This window comes from Coturnix japonica, chromosome Z (genome assembly GCF_054131305.1).
Source record: "Coturnix japonica strain WE chromosome Z, WE-NBRP24, whole genome shotgun sequence".
Lineage (NCBI taxonomy): Eukaryota > Metazoa > Chordata > Aves > Galliformes > Phasianidae > Coturnix > Coturnix japonica.
Genome location: NC_140702.1, coordinates 2,463,393 through 2,490,100, shown reverse-complemented (window position 1 = coordinate 2,490,100; position 26,708 = coordinate 2,463,393). Strand labels below are relative to the sequence as shown.

The 26,708-nt window shown below is 44.3% G+C and overlaps 1 protein-coding gene and 1 long non-coding RNA gene across 3 annotated transcripts; one reads left to right on the top strand and one right to left on the bottom strand.

Moving 5' to 3' along the window:
• Positions 1-868: 868 nt before the first annotated feature.
• Positions 869-11,814, bottom strand: LOC146753444 (obscurin-like protein 1). Its single transcript, XM_085529366.1, has 8 exons — positions 11,486-11,814; positions 9,296-9,511; positions 8,331-8,507; positions 6,970-7,245; positions 5,946-6,200; positions 4,386-4,661; positions 2,818-3,093; positions 869-882 (listed from the first exon to the last, which is right to left on the bottom strand). The coding sequence occupies exons 6-8, from the start codon at positions 4,558-4,560 to the stop codon at positions 869-871; spliced, it is 465 nt and encodes a 154-aa protein (XP_085385492.1). The 5' UTR covers positions 4,561-4,661; positions 5,946-6,200; positions 6,970-7,245; positions 8,331-8,507; positions 9,296-9,511; positions 11,486-11,814.
• An 8,320-nt stretch (positions 11,815-20,134) lies between these two features.
• Positions 20,135-25,576, top strand: LOC146753443 (uncharacterized). 2 transcript variants are annotated; one of them, XR_014939985.1, is made up of 4 exons: positions 20,135-20,401; positions 21,363-21,489; positions 21,685-21,809; positions 25,301-25,576. It is a non-coding gene; the product is annotated as an uncharacterized LOC146753443 (long non-coding RNA). The 2 variants fall into 2 exon arrangements; XR_014939984.1 differs by having other exon boundaries at positions 21,685-25,576.
• Positions 25,577-26,708: the final 1,132 nt, after the last annotated feature.

Here is a 26,708-nt window from a genome sequence, read left to right as displayed (position 1 = left end):
AAGAAAAGAGAGCAGTGCAAAAGCTATCAAGCAAAAGCTCAGACTTGCATCCCTTGGAAGTGAAATTAAAGGCTCTCATTCATTTCCAGAGAAGTCAGAAAGGAAAATACCATTACATGCCATACCTTGAACCACTTGACGTCCACCTTGGGCCTGGACAGCTCACACTCAAATGTGACCTTGTCCTTCTGAGTGACGCTAATTTTGATTGCAATTTTCATTCTTGGATCACTTAGGGCTTCAGCCACTTAATGGAACTAACTCAGTTAAAAGTCAGGGGTAAAATAAACACTCTCTTGTACTAGCAGAGAGATTTGCAATGGAGTAACTGAAGTAAGGATGGGAGACTGAAGGTGTTGGGGAAGACATCCAGGCTTTAGCTACAGGGCATGCATGCAGAATCACAAAACAAAGGCCAGTCAGAAAAATAAGAGCTTCATGAGAATTAATGGGGTTGTTTCTACATGCCCACCCTATCTGCCAGTGTAAATCCTTCCAGTGAAAAAAAGGAAAGCTACATATAGGTGGGGAGAATTGTTGGCGAAATTATTTGTGATATTTTTTGCTAATAATATGCCCAAAATCCTGGAGCAAGACTTCAAGTTAAGCAACTCAATCTGTGTACGTAGACTTACAGAAGGAAACCATAAAGCTTATGGAAGGGAACTGTCAAGCTAATCCACAGCTAAAACAGAGTAGAGACGAATTGCAGGAGCTTGTTTACTTTGCACAAGTGTGAGCTTTAACCACTGCTGAGCTCCTAGTACAAAAGTCTGAACCAACAAATTTCACCACCCTGTGAGATGATGGACAAGAAGAAACCACTTAGGAGCACATAAAAGATGTGTCCCTAAGTGTATGAGCTCCTTTATGTATGAGCACCTTCAAAGAGCCAACAGAGTCAATGATTTTATTGGAAGCATCAGATTTTATGACTCGCAGTAAGTGATCACCATAACTCACACTCACATCTCCTGCCTGTAGAGGAGATCCTCCTTGCATCTACAAAGAAGCAAGAAGAAAAGAGACAAAGAAGGAATAAAAAAACTCCCATCTCACATTTGGGATGCTTAATTCCAGCCTTGAAGGCTGATTTGCCCACTTAACTGCTGTGCTCTTCAGAAGCAGCTGTTCAACAGTTATTTAGAGAGAAAGACAAGTTTTGTACTTGGTTGTTAACACAGAGAACAGCATAAACACACAAATAAACTCAACTTTGCAGTGTTGTAATGGCTGATGAGGGAAGCCAAGGATCCTTCCACACTGTCAGCCTTCATTTCCAGAGACATACCTTTGGGGGTGATGGTAATGCTGCTCTTGTCATCTCTGGACTCACAGAAGTACTCTCCCTCATCCTCAGTCCAGATCCCTCTTATTGCCAGAGTTCTTCTGACCCCTTCCTCGTCAATCTGGAAACGTTTGCTGGGTTTGATCTCAACTGCATTCCTGCACCACACCACCTTCCCTTCGGCATGGCTCACTTCCTCTTTCTCTAAGCCACATAAACAGCTGCTTAGTGCTCCCAAAGCGAATGCTCACCAGTTGTTTCCAACTTGAAGGTCATCTTCTGGCCAGCAGCCTCGCAGATGTATTCTCCAGCATCTTTCTTCTCCAGCTGCTCCACAACCAGACGCCATGTTTTGCCCACAGATTCCATTCTGAACGTTCTGGAGGAGGCAAGAAATCTTCCATCCTTGTACCATTTTACTTCGCTTGGATCCTGTGCTACTTCACAGCTGAGGGAGGCACTTGCTGCCAGGGCAGCACTCACCTCTTTCTGCACCTGCTCCTGGTTTATAAACACAGGTTTTGGCTCTGAGGGAAGAAAAGAAAAAGTATTGACTGAGGGACTGAAATGAGACCATCTTACAGGTCTGTATGTACAGCTTGGAACTGCTTTGGGTTACCACTTGTGCCCAAACTAATAGCCTTCACTAGAGAATATCAGCTCTTCTGTTGAAACACAGTGTCAAATCTAGGCAAGAAAGAAACTAGGAACCAAGAAGGAACCAAGAGGGTCCTTGAACACCAGTCCCATGGTTGCAAGTCACTATGCAAACATATTGAACCCAAAAGAACATCTGTCCTGCAGGCAGCCAAAACCTGAGTTCCTTTAACTTAAGACCCACTGTGAAACATCAAAACATATAAACATGTGATAGTCAAACCACTGGCTGCCTTTTCATGACCCAGAACAGTACTCCTGGCTTCCTGAACAGACTCCTCATGGCCTCTACCATTGCCACAACTGTGACTGTCAAAGGCACAAAGGAAATATGCTCACCAACGTAGTCCTTTCTTCTTTGTGTGTGATTTGCAGATATCTATTTTACTTTGAGCTCTGGGAATAGTCAGCTCTACCAGGTCTCTTACTGGGAGTAGCAGACTCACCTATCCAGATGCAGCCTCCAACATAAAGGCATAGGAAAAAGGCAGTGTACTACTAGGAGAAGTTCCTGCTTCTCCTACCATGAAAGCCTGCACGTACAACATGCACTCCAGCCTCACTGCACATACTTATCTCAGTCAAAAATATTTCGGTGAACAGGAATTACAGTTTGGGATCTCAGGCACAGGAGAGATTTGAATAATACCTTGAATATTGCTTCCATTGTACATATATCAGTAATTATTATTCTACAGACAGACTGAAACAGGTCTTTGTGCCATACTAAAACCAAATACTTTCTACAAAGCCAGCCAATCAAGTCTAGAGAAAAAACCTCAGCACAGACTACTGCAACTGGATCACTGTATAATAGAAACTAGATTTTACTTTACTGTTCTCTGCTGTATTTCAGACAACACCTGTCTCACCTGTGACATGAATCTTGAAGGTGAGTTTCTGGCCAGCAGCCTCGCAGCTGTACTCCCCTGCATCTTTCTTCTCCACCTGGCTCACCACCAGCCGACGCTGTTTGCCCTCTGACTCAGCCTTGAACTTCTTGCTCCAGGTGATCAGTTTCCCCTCCTTGTACCACTTCACCTCCATCTTCTCCTGGGCCACCTCGCAGCTCAGCGTGGCATTTTCTGTTGGTGCAGCCTTCACCTCCTCCTGCACCTTCTCCTTGTTTGTAAATACCACTTCTGGCTCTTAGAAGGGAAAATAATTCATGTCCAAGATAGGAATGTGCCCACTGCCCTTCAACCTTACAGGAACAATGGAAAACCATCTCTTTGACCTGGCAGAACACACCTAAATCTGCTGGGATAACATGCAAACTGTGCCATGGAGGGTGATTTTCATTTGCTTGTCTGTTTGATGAAGCTTTGTTTCCTAAAGAAGCTTTTAGTAATCTCTTTGTGACAAAGCAACTATCTCTGTGCAGCAAGGTAGGAGATCACCTGAGGGGTTCTTAAAGTCACTTCGCTGCAAAGGAGGAAATATTTTGGTTGAAGCTGAGTGCAAACTGACAAATTTTAGCGTCAGGAAATGTACCGTGCTGCATCAGAGACACATAGCATTCATTTCTTTCGATCCCAGTAGCTGCCTCTGTTGTCAGCACTGGATCATTCTGTTCACTGCAAAGAGTGACGGACCAGGACTCCATGTTCAGGACTTTGTCACTATTTCCCATCCCATCCTGAGAAGAGCTAAGCTTATCTCACATTATTAGAATCATAGAATTACCCAGGTTGGAAAAGACCTTGAAGATCATCAATTCCTACCACAGCCTAACCATAGTACCCTAACTCTAAAAACCCTCTACTGCATCCAAATGGTGGAATATCCTCATCGTCCTGGAGGCACATTAGTCAGGTCACTTGGGAGGCAGAGTAGGTCAGAAAACAAAAGTGTTTTTCCTACTCTGGAGCCACAACATGGCAATGAATCTTGGATGACTCGCCACACCACTTTCTTCCCCTTGCTGCCAACTACTTGATGCCCCAGAAACATTAATCTACAGAAAACCTTTCAGTTATATCTTCCCCATAGCATGAGACAAGACCTTCCAAGATGAATAAAAAGTGATCAGACATTGGGCTGACACCCAAATGCTCACCACGATGCCCCTCTTCTAAATCATTCCTAGAATCAGCTGCACTTCACAGTTCTCCAGTTGTACCAGTGTGTGGGGATAGACAGGCACAAGTACAACCTTCCTGTGTATGGATCTGCTCCCACAGCAATGGGAAACTCTGCCAGTTTTTAAAGGATGGAGCTGCCTGTCCTAAGGACTTTCTAAAGCTTTATGGAGGAGATACAAAGTGAAATATATTCAGAACTATTTTCTCCATTTTCCCAGCAGACCTGAACAATACCAGTCATGGTTTACAAAAATATGACACCCAATAGGAAATATTCTTATAAAAGAATAATCATTTTTATAAATATTCGAGAAATTATTCTAGAAATAGAAAGGTCAAAAAGTACCCTTTCTCACCTGTTACATCGACTTTGAAGGTGAGTTTCTGGCCAGCAGCCTCGCAGCTGTACTCCCCTGCATCTTTCTTCTCCACCTGGCTCACCACCAGCCGACGCTGTTTGCCCTCTGACTCAGCCTTGAACTTCTTGCTCCAGGTGATCAGTTTCCCCTCCTTGTCCCACTTCACCTCCATCTTCTCCTGGGCCACCTCGCAGCTCCGCGTGGCATTTTCTGTTGGTGCACCCTTCACCTCCTTCTGCACCTTCTGCTTGTTGATGAAAGCATCTTCTGCTTCTGCAGATTGGGAGAGCATTTAGGATGCACAGCTACATTCACGCTGTCCAATGTGTTCAAAACCAAACACAAAATGCTGCTTGTGACAACTTCATGTATGTTTGTAATTTTGGAATGGTCTCATTCATACTAAACATGATCCAGATTAAATACGTTCTCTCTATTAATTACCAGTGACCCAACACTTCATCGTCCATTACTATGCTAAATATATTCTTCATATCTTTAAATATCCTTCACATTCATATCATTAAATATTCTTCTTACATTCAATAGTTTGAAAAAATTAAGGTTTGTGAGTAAATATTTTCCTTATTTAAACCTTATTTAAATCCTTGCAATCTCCCCCCATAAGCAGATGGGAATCTACTAATGCAGCAGAGAAGGATGCATTATATGCACCACTTGAGATCAGTTTTAACATAATTTCTCTGTGGTTCTTGGAGCTTTGCTTAAATTGTTCCTAAAAAAACTATTTTTAGAGGGGGTCAATATGATTACATTCATCAAAATTTGGAAGCCAAAGCAAACACCAAATATAAGCATGTTGTGCTCAGTGACATACAGGTGTTACGAATTACACTCTAGAAAAGCAGTGCTGATTTACATATTTCTTATTCAAAACTGAAATGTCATTTACACAGAACAATGTACTCATGCAATATTGATATGACTCCTGATAAGGTGTTCATTTCTGTCCCTGTCAACAGGAGTACTTCTTTCACTGAATACCTACAAACCAATCTCACTTCTTTACCAAATCCTCAATATTGTAAATAAGGTTTAGATACTGAAACTCAGAGGCCACAGCTAATTCTCAGTAGTAAACAATACGACATCATGAAACAAGTTAACTGCACTTAACTTCAGCCACCTGAGAGTTAGGGTTGATCTTGGTTCCCATAGGAAAACATTCAAGCTTCAGTTTCCCAATGAGACTGAGGGATTTGAAGCTGTGCTGTGCTGAGTGGTGACCTTCAGTGGAAGGCAGTGGGTGACTCACCTCACCCTACAGCAGATGGTGGCAGCTCACTCCTCAGACTATACTGACTACAACTGACCATAATCCAGTTCCCCACATTCAGGCATCTTGGGCAATTCGACATGCTCTGTGCATCCAAGATGTCTTCATGAGGCTGGGAAATCTACACGGCACTCTTAGGAGAGCCTTCCCTTTCTAACACAGCAGCTGGACGCCAGCAGGGATCTTTAGAGAACTTCAGGTATAACTGGAAACCAAGTGGGACTCATGGGCCATTCTGTGATGAGAAACATCTCTCTCACCTGTTACATGAATCTTGAAGGTGAGTTTCTGGCCAGCAGCCTCGCAGCTGTACTCCCCTGCATCTTTCTTCTACACCTGGCTCACCACCAGCCGACGCTGTTTGCCCTCTGACTCAGCGTTGAACTTCTTGCTCCAGGTGATCAGTTTCCCCTCCTTGTACCACTTCACCTCCACCTTCTCCTGGGCTTCCTCGCAGCTCAGCGTCAGTACAGCCTTCACCTCCTTGTCTACCTTGTCCTTGTTTGTAGACTCACCTTGGGAAATGATAGGCATATCATATCATATCATATCATATCATATCATATCATATCATATCATATCATATCATACCATATCATATCATACCATATCGTATCATACCATATCATATCATAAAACTAAACATTTTGCAGTCTAATAGCAGATTTGGACATGAGATTTAAAACACCTGCATGCACTGCTGAACCTCCTCCCTTCTCTTTTTTTCTGCTCATGTCTCTCTACATTTCCAGTAAATCAGAAGGGAACGGCCCTCTAGAACAGGCTGCCCAAGGAGACTGTGGATGCTCCATCCCTGCAGGCATTCAAGGCCAGGCTGGATGTGGTTCTGGGCAGCCTGGGCTGCTGCTTGGCAACTCTGCACATAGGAGGGGGCTGGAACTGGATGAGCACTGTGGGCCTTTGCAACCCAGGTCATTTATGAGTCTGATTATTGGCATTCTCCACCTCATTGTGTCATTCAAATTTTGTAACCAGATCTCTTCAAACACCTCCCCTTTTCTCACTCCTTGAATGCCTGGTGTGCTCTTGCACTGTAACCCTGCAGACACCAGCTGACTACAAGAGCTGCACAAGTTACCCTCCTTGCCTATGGTTTGTTGCAGGAATTCATTCCTGGATGGAAAAGCACATGTAGAAAAATGTTGATATGACACTAGTTGACCAAAATGTTTTGCACCAGAGGGGCGGCAAGTTGATCCTACAAATGCAAGACACACAAAATGAAGCGTTCCTTTCTCTCTGGGATTCCAAGCATTTTCTCACCTCTGACTTTCACTTGGAATGTTGCTTTGTCATCTTTTGTTTCACAGCTGTAGCTCCCTCGGTCTTTCAGGGTCACATTTTTGACCATGAGCTTGCGGTGTATCCCCTGGGAGATGATGCTTGTCCTCTGGTCCTGCTTCACCTCTGTTTGATCTTTCTTCCATACGACAGCTCCGCTTGCAGCTGACACCTCACACACCAGCTCCAGGTCTTCAGAAGGACTGACTGATATTTCTGGAGTCGTTTTGGGCTTGTTGACAAAATCAATGGCTTCATCTGAAGAAAAAAAGAGAAAGTGGTTTACATCCTGACTCAGGCTTCTTCAGTACAGCATTAAGATACAGTTAGAACTGATTGTAATGTCTCTGCTCATTACATTTGGGTGATTGAGTTTCACCTCTGGAGGTACTCACATACAAACGTCTGCTTGATTCTCCTGTGTAAGGAAAGAGTAAGTTCTATGCAGACAGTTCTTATTTCTTTTAATCAATTCTGTATTCTGCACATGTTCTTCTGAAGCTAAAATGAAGGCAGCTAAGTAACGTGTTTGCAATACATGAACAAACCTATTCAACACCTTGTCTCTAAGCTAACAAGCAGCGTTTGATGAGCACATCAGTATTTCATGCCCTTCATTCCATCCAGACACAACCTGCCTGAGGAGCAAGCTGATGGCTGTCAGCTACAGGCAGACCTAGCTTAGTATTGCATTTCTTAGAGCAACAACTGTTGCTTTCAGTCACTGAATATACCAAGGCCAATTGCTATGCCAGGCACATTTATGGCATAAGTGAACAAATAATGAGTTAAAAATTGTAATAGACAGGAGCCATCTATTCTTTTAAAACTAGGTGACCAAAGAAGAACGGTCCCTCTAGAGTCAAGCTGTTTAGAACTAATAGCATCAATCAGTATCACATAGATAGATTACTTCCCTGCCCTAAGACCAACTTGTGAGCATTTGGTGCTCCTAATTAAGCCCTCTTGATGGCTTTTTTGTCTGAGCCATGTGACATTTTGTGATAGGAGTTACTGCTAGTGTTCCCTTCACCCTACACCAAAGTAGGAGGTATCCATTCTCAGGGAATCATGCAGGCTTCCTCTGGATTTGATGCTCAGAGACAGCCCCAGAACTTTTTAAATCTTAGCTTAGCTCTCATCCAATAATGTTCATCAAACAGTGCAACTTGTCCTTTGGGGATGCCTTTGTTCTGCATCAACCAGTTCCAACGGAGTCTTCTCAGCTTGTTTTAGATCAGTTTTTCAACAGATAAAGCCAGGGTCTTTGAATTACAAAGTGAAATTGCAGAATGCATGATTCTCAACCAAACAGAATGGGAGGTGGGATGCAGGGTGAATACCTGAGCCAACACCACCTGCAAGCAATCCTTCAATATCTTAGGAATCTCTAGCCATCCCAAATCCAGTATTGTGCTTGATCTATCATCTCTGCTGAGTTTTTAGCCAGCTGATGGTGAGCATCATGGTGGAGATGGGTGAGCAGTTGGACTAGAGGGTCTCAATCAACCTTAAGGATCCTGTGATTAGAGGAACATGAATGTGCTGTTAAAGGTCACAAGCGCTGCACTGCAGCATGAACATACACAGTGAAAGGTTTCAGTAGAGCTTCAGTTCATAAATGAGGACTGGGTTATGGATAACAGGATCAAGAAATAAACCAGAAAACAGATCTTAACGCCAGGTTCTGTGAATGCAGCCAGCTGAATTTCACAGATATTGAATTTCAATGACAATTTCTTGTGTTATTTTACCCTCCAGCTCCACCCTGAAGTGGAACAGGTCAGTGACAAGCATTACTCCTCCAGGCTTGACCGGACAGTGCTTTACTTGCACTATGAGCTAATGGCTGTGCTTACAGCACCTCAGGGAGACACCTCGGAGATCACAACATCGTTCGGGTACAGCAGGAAACACTCAACACTCCAAATGTGGAGTTTAATTTGTCAAAAGAGGAGACAGGATTCCCATGCTAAGAACTTAGGACCATTTCAGTCATAGGTTTAAAGATGATGTAAGTGCTGAGGCAATTCATGAACTAGAAGAATGAAGCCCAGATGTCAGGGCTCAAGTCATGACTCCAGCCCCAGCTGGAGATAAGGCTGTCTTGAATTCATCACAACACAGTTACATTATTTGCTCATACTGTGGATTTGCACAGGGACAACAGTAAGGTCAGAATTGCTTCAATAGAGCTATGCAATCTTTGTCCTAAATACTGGAAACCCACAGGGTTGGACATATAAAATGAATTAAGTCTGAAGTGCTTTGCATGGATTGCGATCCCATGTTTGCCTCACAAACTTACCTGAGACTTTCCAATCAAAAATCAGAGTGTCATCTCCAATTTTGCAGAAGCATGTTCCCTTGTCTTCTTTCGTTACAGCTGAAGCCACAAGCTTACGCACTTTCCCTTTATCTTCCATTTTGAATTTCTTACTGGTCGTGATTTCTTTGCCATTTTTGTACCGCTTCACCATGACATTGCAAACAAATCAAGCCTAATAGATGGAGTCAATTAGGACTGAAAAGAAAAACACAATTCCTTTATGGAAATTAATTGGAGCTCAAAAGTTAGATGAGGAAACTGGCCCCTATTAACACACAGTGGAATAATTGACTTCAAAGATTCAAAATCTCACCACTGTCTTAGCCAAAAGTTTAAGCCTAAGGCCACAGTCCTATTTTACTCTGGGTAATGGAGTTTGCTTTCCAGCTTCTTGTTAACATATCATTTCAAAACAGCGCACACAGCTGAGCTGGGTCTGTTGAGACAGCGCAGTCAGAGCTGCTAAAATCAAAGTCTGGATTATGCATGCATTTGTTCTGCAGTTCCAAGAACACGCATGTATAATACAAATTCAACAACATTCTACAGCACGCCTGTCTTTTAGGAGCTCGAGAGCCAGCTGATGGACACTGGGATGCCTGAGATCCTGTCAATAGATTTAACTCCATACTATCATACAGTCAAATTTCATTCATTTTTTCAGCAACTGTCTCTTATCATTGTAGTCCCCTCACCACTGCTGGATGTGAGCCCAGCCACACAAACGCAGCTGCTGGTTTTCACTGCAGATACTGCAGGAAGGAGGAACAGCCTCCGGACTGGACCAGCTGAGCGTGGCCCTACCAGGATTTGCTCCAAAGGTCTTATTACCAGTAGTGCTTCCTGCTGAAATACATGGGGGTCCTCCTTTGATTCCAACCCCAACCCACCCCACCATGCCCCCTGATAACATCCATCAGGGCCACATCTCCACAGTTCCTCAACACCTCCAGGGATCCCACCACCTCCCTGGGCAGCCTGTGCCAGTTAATTCTGTGGGCAGACCTGCCAGTATGAAATATTATGCTATCGTGACAAAGAGAGAGAAGAAAAGCAAAATTAAGACTAGCTGACAAGTCTTGGCAGGAAGTTCTGCTCTCCATCAATTTAGTCCCGTTATTCAATTCTGTTTGGAGCTGTCTCCATGCCTCTCTGGAGTTTGTTCATTGAGAAGAAGCAATTAAGTAAGCTCTCCAATGCCAAAGTGCATACACTACTCTAGGGCTTTGTTGTTTCTCCATGGATCAACAAGGGTGACAAGCCAGAAGAATATGATGAAGAGCCTCATGCATACTCAGTGTAAAAAAGAACAAGGCAATTGTTGCTGGGAAGAAGGTGCATTTGCATTTGTGTCATCTGCAGAGGGTACTGCAGAAATGGAATGTCTTCCACTGGAGCAAACAAAGGGCTCTTGTTTATTGCAATCAAGGCCCAGCGTGTGGATCTCAGAGATCAGACCTAAACCCTGCAGCAAAACAGAGACCTGCGTGGGAAAGTTCAGTTTCTCCCTACATCTGTGTAAGAAAAAGCCCACCATGGAATGACAGCTAAGTAAACATCCCTGTGACTCGTCACAGGTCTCTTCTACATGTCAGTGCTGAGCAATTCAAGATATTTAATTTGGTCTTCTTGCCAGATTTACTAAGTGAAAATCAACCAAACATCTCCTTCTACTGATTAAGAATGCTCTAAACATTTTTCTGCAGAGGTTTCCACCCAGTGACAAACAGCTCCTCCCATCACGAATGTTTATTTGTTATATTTGGTCATGCAACGCTGATTGATATTATTGGAATGATTGCTTCCCTACTTCTAAACTATTCCAGTGCAATCAGAAAGGCTGTCTGAACCTGGAGCTGAAAGTACTGCTCTATGGTGATGCAGTGGTAAACCTGGTGACTGAATGCACTGGCCGATAGCTGTGAACTGCAGACATTCATCAGCTGGCATGAAGCAATCTGGTTCAGATACCAAGCAGCTGGGTAGACTGGCTTACCCTACACTCAGTGCTATCATGTTTAGGTCATTACCAGGACTCACGTCAGTCCATGGGATGCAATTTCAGGTATTTGGTACAGGCAGTGAATGCCTGCAGCCCCAGTTCTAATCATCATATCACAGCAACTATGCCTTGAATGGAAGAGGAAAGGAGAAGGATCAAAGCAACACCTCTCACTCTCATCTTGGTGCTGACATCAACATTTTTGGCAACAAATTTCACTTCTGCTCCATCATCGTTCTTGGTGACGTTCTTTATCATTAGGCTGTGAGTAGTTTGGGTTCTCTTGATGATACAGGTCTCGCTTTCCTGTAAGACTTTACCATTGATGTACCAACTGCCGCAACACGTTGTTGTAAGGTCAATAGTAAACATGGCATTCCTTCCAGGTACAGCTTCACCAGTTGTTAGTGGGGATTTCACAGCCAGGACTGGTTCTGAGGAAGAACAACATGGATGTCTTAATGCTCTTTAGATGCAAGTCTGGGATCTCATTTAGAGATGGAAGATTAAATCATAGGTACATTTCTACTTCTCCCTTTGCATGAGTGCTGGAATAAGCACTTCTATGCTTCAAATCTGTTACAGAAAGTTCTGCCTCTTGCACATGTGAGATATCAAAAGATAATAATATTCATGTCTCTGTCACAGAAACATAACTTGTATCACTTTAGTGGTAGCTGGAGGTTGATAGGAGATAGGAGAACTAGGAATAAGGGAAAGTCTTTGGTGTGTTAATGCACTACTATCCTTCAAGTCAAAGAAAACAACTTTAGGGAACCAACACAGCTGCTCAGCACACACTGACCCATTTCCATTGGGGCTTTTGTGCTTACCAAGGTGCACACTCCCTGGGAATTCCAGAGACGGGCTCTGTCCATGCGCATTGACTGCAGACACTCGGAACTGATCATCAGCCTCTTCAGACAGATTGCTCACCGTGAACTCTGGGACGGGGACATGAGACTTGTGGCACTCACCCAGGTGAAGCCAGTTAGTTTATTGGGTTCCACAATGTAGCCATCGATTGGAATGGGGAGGTGCATCTTCGGAGGGGACCATGCCAGCGTCACTGAGGTTTCTGTTTTATTTTTCACCACGGGGTCAGCTGGGGGCTGGGTGGGAGGTTTTCTGGGAGCTGAACAGAAATAAATACAGAAATATTAGCATAAGGTCATGTAGGCTGGAAAAGACCTTCAAGATCAGCAGACTCAACTTTCAGCATGACCTACTGAGTCCCACCATTAACTACTGTGCTACCTGAGGACATACATGACAAGCTTATTCCTGCAGGTATTTGCATAGGGAATATATTCACCCTCTGGTTGCTTTGGAACATTTTAGAGGTTAAATTCCCATCAGACTTTTTCACTGTATGCAGCCACTGATACAGGCAGGAGGCTGGGAATTACCTGATGGGCTCTAGTTACAGACTACTGACACAGTAAAGGATTGATTTCATTTCATTTTGGCCATCAGAAGGTATGGTGTCTGCTTTATGTCACCCAATTATAATTTAAGACTTCAATTATAATCATATGGAGAACAGCGCATTTAGGAGAACTCATCTCATCTCAATAAACCTGAATGAAATCACAGAATCATAGGATCACGGGAGGGCTTGGGTTGGAAGAAACCTTCAAGATCATCCAGTTCTAAACACCCTGCCATGGGCTGGCTGCCCACTAACCAGCTCAGGCTGCCCATCACCCATCCAACCTCGCCTTCAACACCAAGGACAGGCATCCACAGCTTCTCTGGGCAGCCTGAAATGGAAGCAATGAGCCACACGTTGAAGACACTGAAATATTCATTACTGTAGAGAGAGCCAAATACTCCATACATATTGCCTGCCTGGTCAATTGCATTAAAATGCCAACAACAGACTCATCCAGCTCATTGAAAATGGTGTGAACATGGCGTACAGGATTCTTCCAGCAGCTAGTTAGATCTGCAGAGAGCAAAGACAGGAAATCTCAATGCCATACAATTTTCCTGACCCATCCTGACACATAACTGCTTTGATGTGCACTGTTACCAGCCTGTCAGTTGCTGTTAGTCAGTGCTGGATGCCAAAGGTCCCACTAACACAGCATGAAGCCAAAAGCTAGACGCTGGAATCAGATCTCCTGACCTTACCATCAGAAATTGAGATGTCATATTTTGCTCAGAGGTGCCTGCTTGTAGGAGGGACAGCTTCCGAGCTTTTTCTGCTCCAGGAACCAGCTCCAGCTTCAGAATTTAAACAGCAGTCAGAAATTAAACTGAGCTTTGTCACCTCCATCAAACAGAAGGAGTGGTTGGGTGGTACAGCTTTCCAAATAACTTAGAAACTGGCACAACAATCAGATGCCTACCTTTTCTTTTTGAACTTGTTAATACATAGAGCTTAATAGCATCAGAATGCCCCAAGCACTTCAGATAACATGACAGCTATAAACCCTTCTTTAAGGATTCCTTAGAGTAACTGTAATTCAGTGGTGCTGGTGGGAGAAGGGAAGTCCTAATCTTCCCAGATGGTGAATAGAGTTGATGTTCACATGCAGACTGGTGCTGCAGCACAGCCAGAAACCACTCATTTGGGAAACACAGCACCAAGAAAATAATGGGAATAGCTTCATAAAATCAGGCAGCTTCACCCAAATTTCTGTCTGATCATCACAGTGGCCCTCCTTTGGACCCACCCCAACAGCTCCACATCCTTCCCAGGCCTGGACACAGTGCTGCAAATATGGCCTCACAAGAGCTGAGCAGGAGGGGACAATCACCTCCCTCTCCTGCTGGCCACCCCTTTTTCAGTGCAGCCCAGAACACGCATGGATCTATCTTTTTCATATGTATATTCCCATAGATGTACATATATATACCACACCTACACCCCCACAATCTGCTACAACTTCATATTCCTCCCCACAGTCCCCGACAGCCCCCAGTAGCCCCATATCACCCTAAGGCCCCCACAACCCTCTATCTCTCCATACACCACCCCTTCAAGCCCCATACCTGCCCATATCCTCACACAGCTCAGCTGCCTTCACCTGTGCTCCTGACGCTGACACATTGCAGCCCCACATCCCCCTCTGCCCCCCCCACAACGGCCACTCCCACGCACTGCGGCTCAGCCAATCGGAGCCGGCGGAGCTGCCGCTGCCCAATGGGAGGCCGGGGGAGGCCGGCGCTGGGACGGGGAGAGGAGAGAAGAGACAGAGGCAGCACTGAGGTGGGATGGGCTGATGGGGAGTGCGGGGAGGACAGGGGGGTGTGGGGCTGTGGGGGGACAGAGGGGGATGTGGGGCTGCAATGTGTCAGCGTCAGGAGCACAGGTGAAGGCAGCTGAGCTGTGTGAGCAGTTGTGTTTGAGTCTGGCTGCAGCTCTCTTAGACCCCACTGAAGGGCTGAGTGCCACTGGGAAAGGATCTCTGTGTGGAGATTGCTTCTACTAGAGGTAGTTCTGTAAGACTGTTCTATAGAGCTGTGCAGGGGCTGTAAAGGGAGTTGAGGGGGAATCTAGGGGGGATATGGGGCTGTGGTGGGCCATAGGAGGACTAGGAGCTCTAGGGGGCTCTGAGGGATTTAGGGGTTGTGGGGAGAAGTAGAAATGTACCTATGATTTAATCAGAGACATGAATATCCTTATCTTTTGATATCTCACATGTGCAAGAGGCAGAACTTTCTGTAACAGATTTGAAGCATAGAAGTGCTTCTTCCAGCACTCATGCAAAGGGAGAAGTAGAAATGTCCCTATGATTTAATCTTCCATCTCTAAATGAGATCCCAGACTTGCATCTAAAGAGCATTAAGACATCCATGTTGTTCTTCCTCAGAACCAGTCCTGGCTGTGAAATCCCCACTAACAACTGGTGAAGCTGTACCTGGAAGGAATGCCATGTTTACTATTGACCTTACAACAACGTGTTGCGGCAGTTGGTACATCAATGGTAAAGTCTTACAGGAAAGCGAGACCTGCATCATCAAGAGAACCCAAACTACTCACAGCCTAATGATAAAGAACGTCACCAAGAACGATGATGGAGCAGAAGTGAAATTTGTTGCCGAAAATGTTGATGTCAGCACCAAGATGAAAGTGAGAGGTATTTGCTTTGATCCTTCTCCTTTCCTCTTACAGTCAAGGCATAGTTGCTGTGATCTGATGATTAGAACTGGGGCTGCAGGCATTCACTGCCTGTACCAAATACCTGAAATTGCATCCCATGGACTGACATGAGTCCTGGTAATGACCTAAACATGATAGCACTGAGTGTAGGGTAAGCCAGTCTACCCAGCTGCTTGGTATCTGAACCAGATTGCTTCATGCCAGCTGATGAATGTCTGCAGTTCACAGCTACTGGCCAGTGCATTCAGTCAGCAGGTTTACCACTGCATCACCATAGAGCAGTACTTTCAGCTCCAGGTTCAGACAGCCTTTCTGATTGCACTGGAATAGTTTAGAAGTAGGGGAGAAATCATGCCAATAATATCTCTATCAATCAGCTTTGCATGACCAAGTAGAACAAATAAACATTCATTATGGGAGGAGCTGTTTGTCATTGGGTGGAAACCTCTGCAGAAGCATGTTTAGAGCATTATTGATCAGTAGAAGGAGATGTTTGGTTGAATTTTACTTAGTAAATCCGGCCAGAAGAGCAAATGAAATATCTTGAATTGCTCAGCACTGACACAATGATGAGTGTAGGAACAGAAGGTGATACTTTTTCAGAGATGTTGCAGCAAACATTGACCACGTTAGCCTGATCTAAATTGAAATAACAAGGCCTTTGCTCCTGACAGGTGCTGCAGTGAGATTTAGCAATAAGAGCAAAGATCTAGAAAAGATCTCCGCTCGGCTGCGTGAGGAAGCCAAATTGCAGGCTGAGCTTTCAGACACAGGCGCTACTGTGGAGTGGATGAAGGATGGGAAGGAGCTCAAGGCCAGTGAAAAATATGAACTGCACATTGTGGGGAAGAAGCACACCCTGAAAATTCACAGCGTCTCAATGGATGATGCTGGAAGTTGTCAGTGCATCTGTGAGGGGGATAAAATGCTCTATCAGCTTTCAGTGAAAGGTATGTGACAGTCTGGGCTGTCCTCTTCCTGCCCAGGGCCAGCAGACTGCATTCACCTGACTCCCGGACAGTCCAGCTGTTGTCAGACAGCATCTGGGGTGTTTTCAGTGGCTGTTTTGACTTGAACTGGCCAATCTGCTTTGTAGAGCCATTTGATTTCTGTGTTCTGTCCTGTGATTCGTCCCTAAGATATAGAGGAAATGAAGGGAAAGATAGGAAAAAGAGCATCCCAGCCTTCCTGCTCTTCTCTCTGGGTGGCCACGAGAGATGATGTCAACAGCTCTTTTGTAGCAGTGATCCCAAATGTAGAAGAGACCTGTGAAGAGTCACAGGGATGTTTCCTTAGCTGTCATTCCATGGTGGGCTTTTTCTGACACAGATGTAGAGAGAAACTGAACTTTCCCACGCAGGTCTCTGTTTTGCTGCAGGGTGTAGGTCTGATCTCTGAGATCCACACGCTGGGCCTTGATTGCAATAAATGAGAGCCCTTTGTTTGCTCCAGTGGAAGACTTTCCATTTCTGCAGTACCCTCTGCAGATGACACAAATGCAAATGCACCTTCTTCCCAGCAACAATTGCCTTTTTTTTTTTTTTTTTTACACTGAATATGAATGAGGCTCTTCATCATATTCTGCTGGCTTGTCACCCTTGTTGATCCATGGAGAAACAACAAAGCCCTAGAGTAGTGTATGCACTTTGGCATTGGAGAGCTTACTTAATTGCTTCTTCTCAATGAACAAACTCCAGAGAGGCATGGAGACAGCTCCAAACAGAATTGAATAACAGGACTAAATTGATGGAGAGCAGAACTTCCTGCCAAGGCTTGTCAGCTAGTCTTAATTTTGCTTTTCTTCTCCCTCTTTGTCACGTTAGCATAATATTTCATACTGGCAGGTCTGCCCTCAGAATTAACTGGCACAGGCTACCCAGGGAGGTGGTGGGATCCCTGGAGGTGTTCAGGAACTGTGGAGATGTGGCCCTGATGGATGTTATCAGGGGGCATGGTGAGGTGGGTTGGGGTTGGAATCAAAGGAGGACCCCCATGTATTTCAGCAGGAAGCACTACTGGTAATAAGACCTTTGGAGCAAATCCTGATAGGGCCACGCTCAGCTGGTCCAGTCCGGAGGCTGTTCCTCCTTCCTGCAGTATCTGCAATGAAAACCAGCAGCTGCTTTTGTGTGGCTGGGCTCACATCCAGCAGTGGTGAGGGAACTACAATGATAAGAGACAGTTGCTGAAAAAATGAATGAAATTTGACTGTATGATAGGATGGAGTTAAATGTATTGACAGGATCTCAGGCATCCCAGTGTCCATCAGCTGGCTCTCGAGCTCCTAAAAGACAGGCGTGCTGTAGAATGTTGTTGAATTTGTATTATACATGCGTGTTCTTGGAACTGCAGAACAAATGCATGCATAATCCAGACTTTGATTTTAGCAGCTCTGACTGCGCTGTCTCAACAGACCCAGCTCAGTTGTGTGCGCTGTTTTGAAATGATATGTTAACAAGAAGTTGGAAAACAAACTCCATTGCCCAGAGTAAAATAGGACCGTGCCCATAGGCTTAAACTTTTGGCTAAGAAAGTGGTGAGATTTTGAATCTTTGAAGTCAATTATTCCACTGTGTGTTAATAGGGGCCAGTTTCCTCATCTAACTTTTGCGCTCCAATTAATTTCCATAAAGGAATTGTGATTTTCTTTTCAGTCCTAAGTGATATCTCCATCTTTTAGGCTCATTTTGTTTGCCAGGGGGTTACAATGCAGTAATAGATACCCCCTCCATTGATTTCCTTCTAGTTTGCTTGTTCCAATTCTTTCCTCAGTTTTCCTATTTTAAACATTTTCTTGAAGCCTTCGGCTTCTTCTTTTGCCTCCGTCCCCTGTACAGTGTATGTCCTTAAACTTGTGGATATAAGGTAATCTGGTACGTGGTTTATAAAAGCTGCCAATTTGCCAGCTTCTGAATTAGAATCCAGCAATTAGAACTGGGATTAAACGTGTACGTTTGGTTTTATGATAAATGAATGCCTCATGGTCAGCAATGTCCCTGCAGTTCTTTACCATCATACATATTTTGTGTGCCCATATTTTGTTTCAGCACTGGCAGACGTCATAAACAAAGTGACAACTGTAGGAGTTATCAGGGCCGTTGCTGGAAAACAAGCTGAATTTGTTTCTGAGACCTCTGAAGCCAGTGTCATGGTGAAGTTGTACAAAAATGGCAAAGAAATCACGACCAGTAAGAAATTCACAACGGAAGATAAAGGGAAACTGCATAAGCTTGTGGCTTCAGGTGTAACGAAAGAAGACGAGGGAACATACATCTGCAGAATTGGAGATGACACTCTGATTTTTGATTGGAAAGTCTCAGGTAAGTTTGTGAGGCAAACATGGGATCACAATCCATGTAAAGCACTTCAGACTTAATTCATTTAATTTGTCCAACCCTGTGGGTTTACAGTATTTAGCACAAAGATTGCATAGCTCTGTTGAAGCAGTTCTGACCTTCCTGTTGTCCCTATGCAAATCCACAGTATGAGCAAATAATGTAACTGTGTTGTGATGAATTCAAGACAGCCTTAGCTGCAGCTGGGGCTGGAGTCACGACTTGAGCCCTGACATCTGGGCTTCATTCTTCTAGTTCATGAATTGCCTCAGCACTTACATCATCTTTAAACCTATGACTGAAATGTTCCTAGGTTCTTAGCATGGGAATCCAGTCTCCTCTTTTGACAAATTAAACTCCACATTTGGAGAGTTGAGTGTCTCCTGCTGTACCCGAAGGACGTTGTGATCTCTGAGGTGTCTCCCTGAGGTGCTGTAAGCACAGCCATTAGCTCATAGTGCAAGTAAAGCACTGTCAGGTCAAGCCTGGAGGAGTAATGCTTGTCACTGACATGTTCCTGTTCAGGGTGGAGCTGGTGGGTTAAATAACACAAGAAATTGTCATTGAAATTCAATATCTGTGAAATTCAGCTGGCTGCATTCACAGAACCTGGCGTTAAGATCTGTTTTCTGTTTTCTATCTTGAGCCTCTTTTCCATAACCCAGTTTTCATTTATGAACTGAAGCTCTACTGAAAACCTTTCGCTGTAATCTTTCTATGTGATATTGATTGATGCTATTAGTTCTTAACAGCTTGACTCTAGTGGGACTGTTCTTCTTAGGTCACCTAGTTTTAAAAGAATAGATGACTCCTGTCTATTACAATTTTTAACTCATTATTTGTTCACTGATGCCATAAATGTGCCTGGCATAGCAATTGGCCTTGGTATATTCAGTGACTGAAAGCAACAGTTGTTGCTCTAAGAAATGCAATACTAAGCTAGGTCTGCCTGTAGCTGACAGCCATCAGCTTGCTCCTCAGGCAGGTTGTGTCTGGATGGAATGAAGGGCATGAAATACTGATGTGCTCCTCAAACGCTGCTTGTTAGCTTAGACACAAGGTGTTGAATAGGTTTGTTCATGTATTGAAAACACATTACTTAGCTGCCTTCATTTTAGCTTCAGAAGAACATGTGCAGAATACAGAATTGATTAGAAGAAATAAGAACTGTCTGCATAGAACTTACTCTTTCCTTACACAGGAGAATCAAGCACACGTTTGTATGTGAGTACCTCCAGAGGTGAAACTCGATCACCCAAATGTAATGAGCAGAGACATTACAATCAGTTCTAACTGTATCTTCATGCTGTGCTGAATAAGCCTGAGTCAGGATGTAAACCACTTTCTCTTTTTTTCTTCAGATGAAGCCATTAATGTTGTCAACAAGCCCAAAACGACTCCAGAAATATCAGTCAGTCCTTCTGAAGACCTGGAGCTGGTGTGTGAGGTGTCAGCTGCAAGCGGAGCTGTTGTATGGAAGAAAGATCAAACAGAGGTGAAGCAGGACCAGAGGACAACCATCATCTCCCAGGGGACGCACCGCAAGCTCATGGTCAAAAATGTGACCCTGAAAGACCATGGGAGCTACAGCTGTGAAACAAAAGATGACAAAGCAACATTCCAAGTGAAAGTCAGAGGTGAGAAAATGCTTGGAATCCCAGAGATAAAGGAACGCTTCATTTGGTGTGTCTTGCGTTTGGAGGATCAACTGACAGCCTCTCTGGTGCAAAACATTTTGGCTATAGGACTTTCTTTGTCATCTAGTGTCATAGCAACACTTTTCTACATGTGCTTTTCCATCCAGGAATGAACTACTGCAACAAACCATAGGCAAGGAGGGTAACTTGTGCAGCTCTTGTAGTCAGCTGGTGTCTGCAGGGTTACAGTGCAAGAGCACACCGGGCATGCAAGGAGTGAGAAAAGGGGAGGTGTTTGAAGAGATCTGGTTACAAAATTTGAATGACACAATGAGGTGGAAAATGCCAATAATCAGACTGATAAATGGCCTGGGTTGCAAAGGCCCACAGTGCTCATCCAGTTCCAACCCTCTCCTTCCTATGTGCAGGGTTGCCAAGCAGCAGCCCAGGCTGCCCAGAACCACATCCAGCCTGGCCTTGAATGCCTGCAGGGATGGAGCATCCACAGTCTCCTTGGGCAACCTGTTCTAGAGGGCTGTTCCCTTCTGATTTACTGGAAATGTAGAAAGACATCAGAAGGAAAAAAGAGAAGGGAGGAGGTTCAGCAGTGCATGCAGGTGTTCTAAATCTCATGTCCAAATCTGCTATCAGACTGCAAAATGTTTAGCTTTGCGATATGATGTAATATGATATGATATGATATGGTATGATATGATATGGTATGATATGGTATGATATGGTATGATATGATATGATATGATATGATATGATATGATATGATATGATATGATATGATATGCCTATCATTTCCCAAGGCAAAATAGAGGGGAAAGCATTTACCTGTCTTAATGAGGCATCATGATGCTCCCTGTCAAGGGCAAGTATAGTGAAAACAGGGAACTGGAGTAAGCTCTGCCACAGACTACAGCAAAACGGTGTGACTGTTGTGATGTCCCTGCAGAGAAAGAAGACGTGTTTACAAACAAGGACAAGGTACAAAAGGAGGTGAAGGCTGTACTGACTCAAAATGCCATGCTGAGCTGCGAGGTGGCCCAGGAGAAGACTCACCTTCAATATTGATGTAACTGGTAGGAAACACATTTTGGTTGATATTCTTTGATTATTCCATATTTCCATAGTCTGGCTGTGGAAATGTCTGTGTGAACGTGTCCTCTTGATTCTGCCATGAAATTGTTTTGGCGAGGAAGACAAGAAATGCTTACAAACGTGCAGCTAAAATGATTATTTGTTTTTAACAATGTTTTATCTATCTCTTCCCCTAGGACTACTTTTATCATCAGCTGTCCATGGATGTCCAACTGTGATTTGTACAATGTGCAACACTGCTCTGGCACTTGATATTTCAACAGTACTATTTACAGATCTCTACTGTGGCTGCACTGAGAAGGTTTGGTTGTCAGTGTCCTAAGAACCTTTAGTCAGAGGCATTGCACTTGCCTTTGGCTTGTTGAATCCCACGTTGACGACCATTCGTTTCATGTTCTGTAAATGTAATGATCAGTCGTGAATCCATTGATACCTTTCTAATTGTACGTTTCTCATTAGTCTGAGAGTTTAGCACGGAGGTAGATCTTTCACTCCAGCTGCAGTAGAGATTGCTCTGGTGTCAGTATATTTTGCACAAGATCCGGTAAATTTTAACTTAGACTCCAGATAGCCATGGGCACATCAGCTGCATTCTGAGTGACCATTAGTGAGCTGGCTGATGACGAGGGTTTGTCTTCTGTTTTATTTGTAGCTGCACTCTACTGGTTTTTGCTCATAAGTCAACTTGTTCTCTGTTAACTTTACAGTTCTCGTCTTGTATTCTGAGCTGATCAGGACAGGGAATCTGTTTTCTCCTCTTCTTTCTTATGGCAGTGAACACATTGGAGCTTAATCCTGGTCAAGGTTTGGCATTTGATCAGCTCTGTGGAGGAGCAACTGTACTGGGAGTCTACTGCCTTTCTGCTCACACAGACCTGGTGTCCTTGCAGGGCATAGCTTGCGTTCTGTTCCCTTGTAAAGGTTGCAGTCTTTGCTCTCTCCGTCTTGGGGCATTCTGCTCCTTCAGTCCCTGGTGTGCAATATATCTCTGCTCCTGTAGTAGACAGTTTTGCTGCTGCCTGTGGTGTAGACTCTAAACTATCAGCTCTCACTGTTCCCACACCACGTGGATGTGATTCTGTGGCCTTTGGATCTGTTCCGTGAGTTGTGTAGCTCATGCTTTTGGCTCAGGAAATTGGCAGTTTCAGCAAAGAGTGGATTACAGAAAGGATAGATTTGGGAGGTATCTGTCAGAGAAAATGAAATATAAATGATGACAGAAAGATTATGGCAACAACTGGAATCAACCAAGTTAATCCTCAGCAGCCAAAGCCAGCCCACGTCTTATTGCAGAGGTGTAGGGGGAAAACCCAGAAATGTAGTGCTTTTACACTTGAATTTTACTAGCTGAGGGCTATTATTAGCTGTTTGCCTCAGAAACCAAAGGTTTTCTGTTCTCTTTCAGACCGGATGACCTCATGGCTGCACAGGGTAATGTAATACCTCCTCCTCTGCCATACGTGGAGAGTGCTTGCCTAGCTACCGTTGCTGTATTTCTCATGTGTACCACTGTAACATGACGTGCCAGTCCAGCCCTCACTGCAAAATGATGTGGTGTGAAAGTCAGGAGGGATTATGAGTACTCTTGGAGTGGCTGGCTCTTTCACTACAGAAATCCTCATCTTACTAGCTTCTCCCAAAGTGCAATGGCTTTCTGAGTCTTAATTAATCCTCTTCCCATTGCACTCAGAAAGATTTTCAGGGTTCCTCTACCCCAGGGTTCCACTGGTAGCACAGAACAATCCCATTTTAAGGACATCGTGAATGTTAGGTGCTCAGTGTTGAGCATTATGGGATGCAGATTAGACCTTCTTGCTTAAAAGAAACAAGTGCTGCACACCTTGGAAACCTATAGAAAACTAGAGTAAAAAGGGCTGATTCTGCCATCTCATTCTCTCAGTATTTGTGGTGCACGCTGAAATCCTTACTTGAAGTGGGCCAAAGCTCCATTGCATTTGTGAGAAGTTTTGCATCACCTGGTTGGTCTAGGCCATGTTTGTTGTCTTGCTAATAAGCAAGCCTTCTGATCTTCATCAAATCATTGTAGTTGGAAAAGACCACAAAGATCCCCACATCCAGCCTCAACCCATCCCACCATGCACACTGCCCACGTCCCTCAGTGCCACATCTCCATGGTTATTGAACACTTCCAGGGATGGTGACCCCACCAGCTCCCTGCAAAGCTGTGCCACCACATCACCATTCCTCTTCAGAAGAAGTTTTTCTTAACATCCAACTTGAAGCTCCCCTGAAAACCATCAGTCAAAACAGGGGCTGTTGGAGATGGGCGGAGAGAATGATGCTTCTACAGTCAATACAAGCAGGGAGATCAAATGTAGAGTGTATCAACTGCATTCTTGCATTGGCTTGCTGCCCTGCTCCCTGGCCTTCAGTGGACTGCAGTGCTGGTGGTAGAGCTGTGGTGTGAATCCTGGGATTGCACGTACTGCAACGGTCAGCAGCACAGCAACTTGAGCTGAACTTACCCTCCTGGGCAGCTGCTGCCACTCAGAATTCAGACAGCATGCAGAGGAGAAAGTCATGAAGGAAGGGAAAGGGATGGCAGCAGAAGGCTTCACAGAGTGACAGCGGGGAGGAAGGAGATAGGGGACAGGTCCTGGAAGGGTTTGCCATGACTGCTGGGGAGCAGGAGCCTTCCCGGTCACCTGAGCTGGGTATGCCTGAATATGCTTGCACGAATGATCTGAATGAGTGGTCTTCCATGTCTCCACTGCAAATAAAAGACAATGTCAGTCCCCCTCACACCTGCTAGTCCTGCATTCATCCTTGGAGCCTCTGTCTTGGTATCAACATCAGGACCCTGGGATCTTTCCTGGGACCCAAACAAGCATAGGAAGCTTCTTCAAAATTGGGCTGCTGTTAGAAGCTGGCTAGCACTAGAGAAATCCATGATGTAAGTGCGTCAGAAATATTCTGCACTTCTACAGCCTTTTGTAGGGCAAACCATTTAATAGAAGTGGAAGCCCATTTATTTAGGGTTTATCTGTTCTCCCACGCCTCAAATAGGAACTAGCATGAAAGCTCTCAGCAACCAGTTGTTGGTAAAAAAAGAATCAGATAAAACAGTCATTAAAGTAATCAATTAAAGATTCGATGTATCAATCGACACCACTTAGCAAGGTGATTAACTGAACCACCTTAACTGAAGTGTGTATGCCTAACCAATTACACTTGATGTCTTTCTGATGCTAACTCCATTTGTTGTCACAAAGGGTAAGGTGGGCTTTAAACACTTTCTTCTATATGTGTTAGGTATTAAGAGGAGATGACCTCAGCCAGTTCTCTGAAGAATCAGAGGTTGCTGAGAGTGGAAAACCATGCTTTATGCATAAAACGGAGCTACAAAATCTAATGTAGGCCAAGTATTCACCATATTAAGGGCTATATCATTGCCATAGGGTAGAGTCAAAAGATGGTTTTCTGCTCTTAATTTTCTATGGTTTCCTGATTTTGAGGTCTTCCTAATTGAGCTGTATTTGGCTGATCTCCAGCATAGAGTGGAGCAATATCAAAAAGACACACAGATGAAGATCTGTCATTGTCTTCATTAGAAGAAATCTGAAAATTAGGAGTCCCAGCTGATAGTAAAGACTACCGAGAGGGATGGGATGACCATAAGGACTGTGCTGAGGATGCATTATAATGTGTGATAAACACTGTGAAGCAGTGTTGCTGCAGGAAATTGCACAGTACAACATAGAAGCAAATTTTAATGTCTTCCAGTCACAAGCTGTTCATATCTAATGTCTGTTTTACCCAATGTTTTTCCAGTTCCAGAAGCAGAGGATGCCTTTATCAACAAGCAGAAGGTACAAAACGAGGTGAAGGCTGCACCAACAGGAAATGCCACGCTGAGCTGTGAGGTGGCCCAGGAGAAGACGGAGGTGAACTGGTACAAGGAGGGGAAACTGATCACCTGGAACAAGAAGTTCAGGGTGGAGTCAGAGGGCAAACAGCATCGGCTGGTGGTGAGCCAGGTGGAGAAGAAAGATGCAGGGGAGTACAGCTGCGAGGCTGCTGGCCAGAAACTCACCTTCAAGATTCATGTCACAGGTGAGACAGGTGTTGTCTGAAATACAGCAGAGAACAGTAAAGTAAAATCTAGTTTCTATTATACAGTGATCCAGTTGCAGTAGTCTGTTCTGAGGTTTTTTCCCTAGACTTGATTGCCTGGGTTTGTAGAAAGTATTTGGTTTTAGTATGGCACAAAGACCTGTTTCAGTCTGTCTGTAGAATAATAATTACTGATTTATGTACAATGGAAGCAATATTCAAGATATTATTCAAATCTCTCCTGTGCCTGAGATCCCAAACTGTAATTCTTGTTCACCGAAACATTTGACTAAGATAAGTATGTGCAGTGAGGCTGGAGTGCATGTTGTACGTGCAGCCTTTCATGGCAGGAGAAGCAGGAACTTCTCCTAGTAGTACACTGCCTTTTTACTATGCCTTTATGTTGGAGGCTGCATCTGGATAGGTGAGTCTGCTACTCCCAGTAAGAGACCTGGTAGAGCTGACTATTCCCAGAGCTCAAAGTAAAATAGATATCTGCAAATCACACACAAAGAACTAAGGACTGCGTTGGTGAGCATATTTCCTTTGTGCCTTTGACAGTCACAGTTGTGGCAATGGTAGAGGCCATGAGGAGTCTGTTCAGGAAGCCAGGAGTACTGTTCTGGGTCATGAAAAGGCAGCCAGTGGTTTGACTATCACATGTTTATGTGTTTTGATGTTTCACAGTGGGTCTTAAGTAAAAGGAACTCAGGTTTTGGCTTCCTGCAGGACAGATGTTCTTTTGGGTTCAATATGTTTGCATAGTGACTTGCAACCATGGGACTGGTGTTCAAGGACCCTCTTGGTTCCTTCAGTTCCTAGGTTCTTTCTTGCCTAGATTTGACACTTAGTTTCAACAGAAGAGCTGATATTCTCTAGTGAAGGCTATTAGTTTGGGCACAAGTGGTAACCTAAACCTGTTCCAAGCTGTACATACAGACCTGCAAGATGGTCTCATTTCAGTCCCTCAGTCAATACTTTCTCTTTTCTTCCCTCAGAGCCAAAACCTGTGTTTATAAACCAGGAGAAGGTGCAGAAAGAGGTGAGTGCTGCCCTGGCAGCAAGTGCCTCCCTCAGCTGTGAAGTAGCACAGGATCCAACTGGAGTAAAATGGTACAAGGATGGA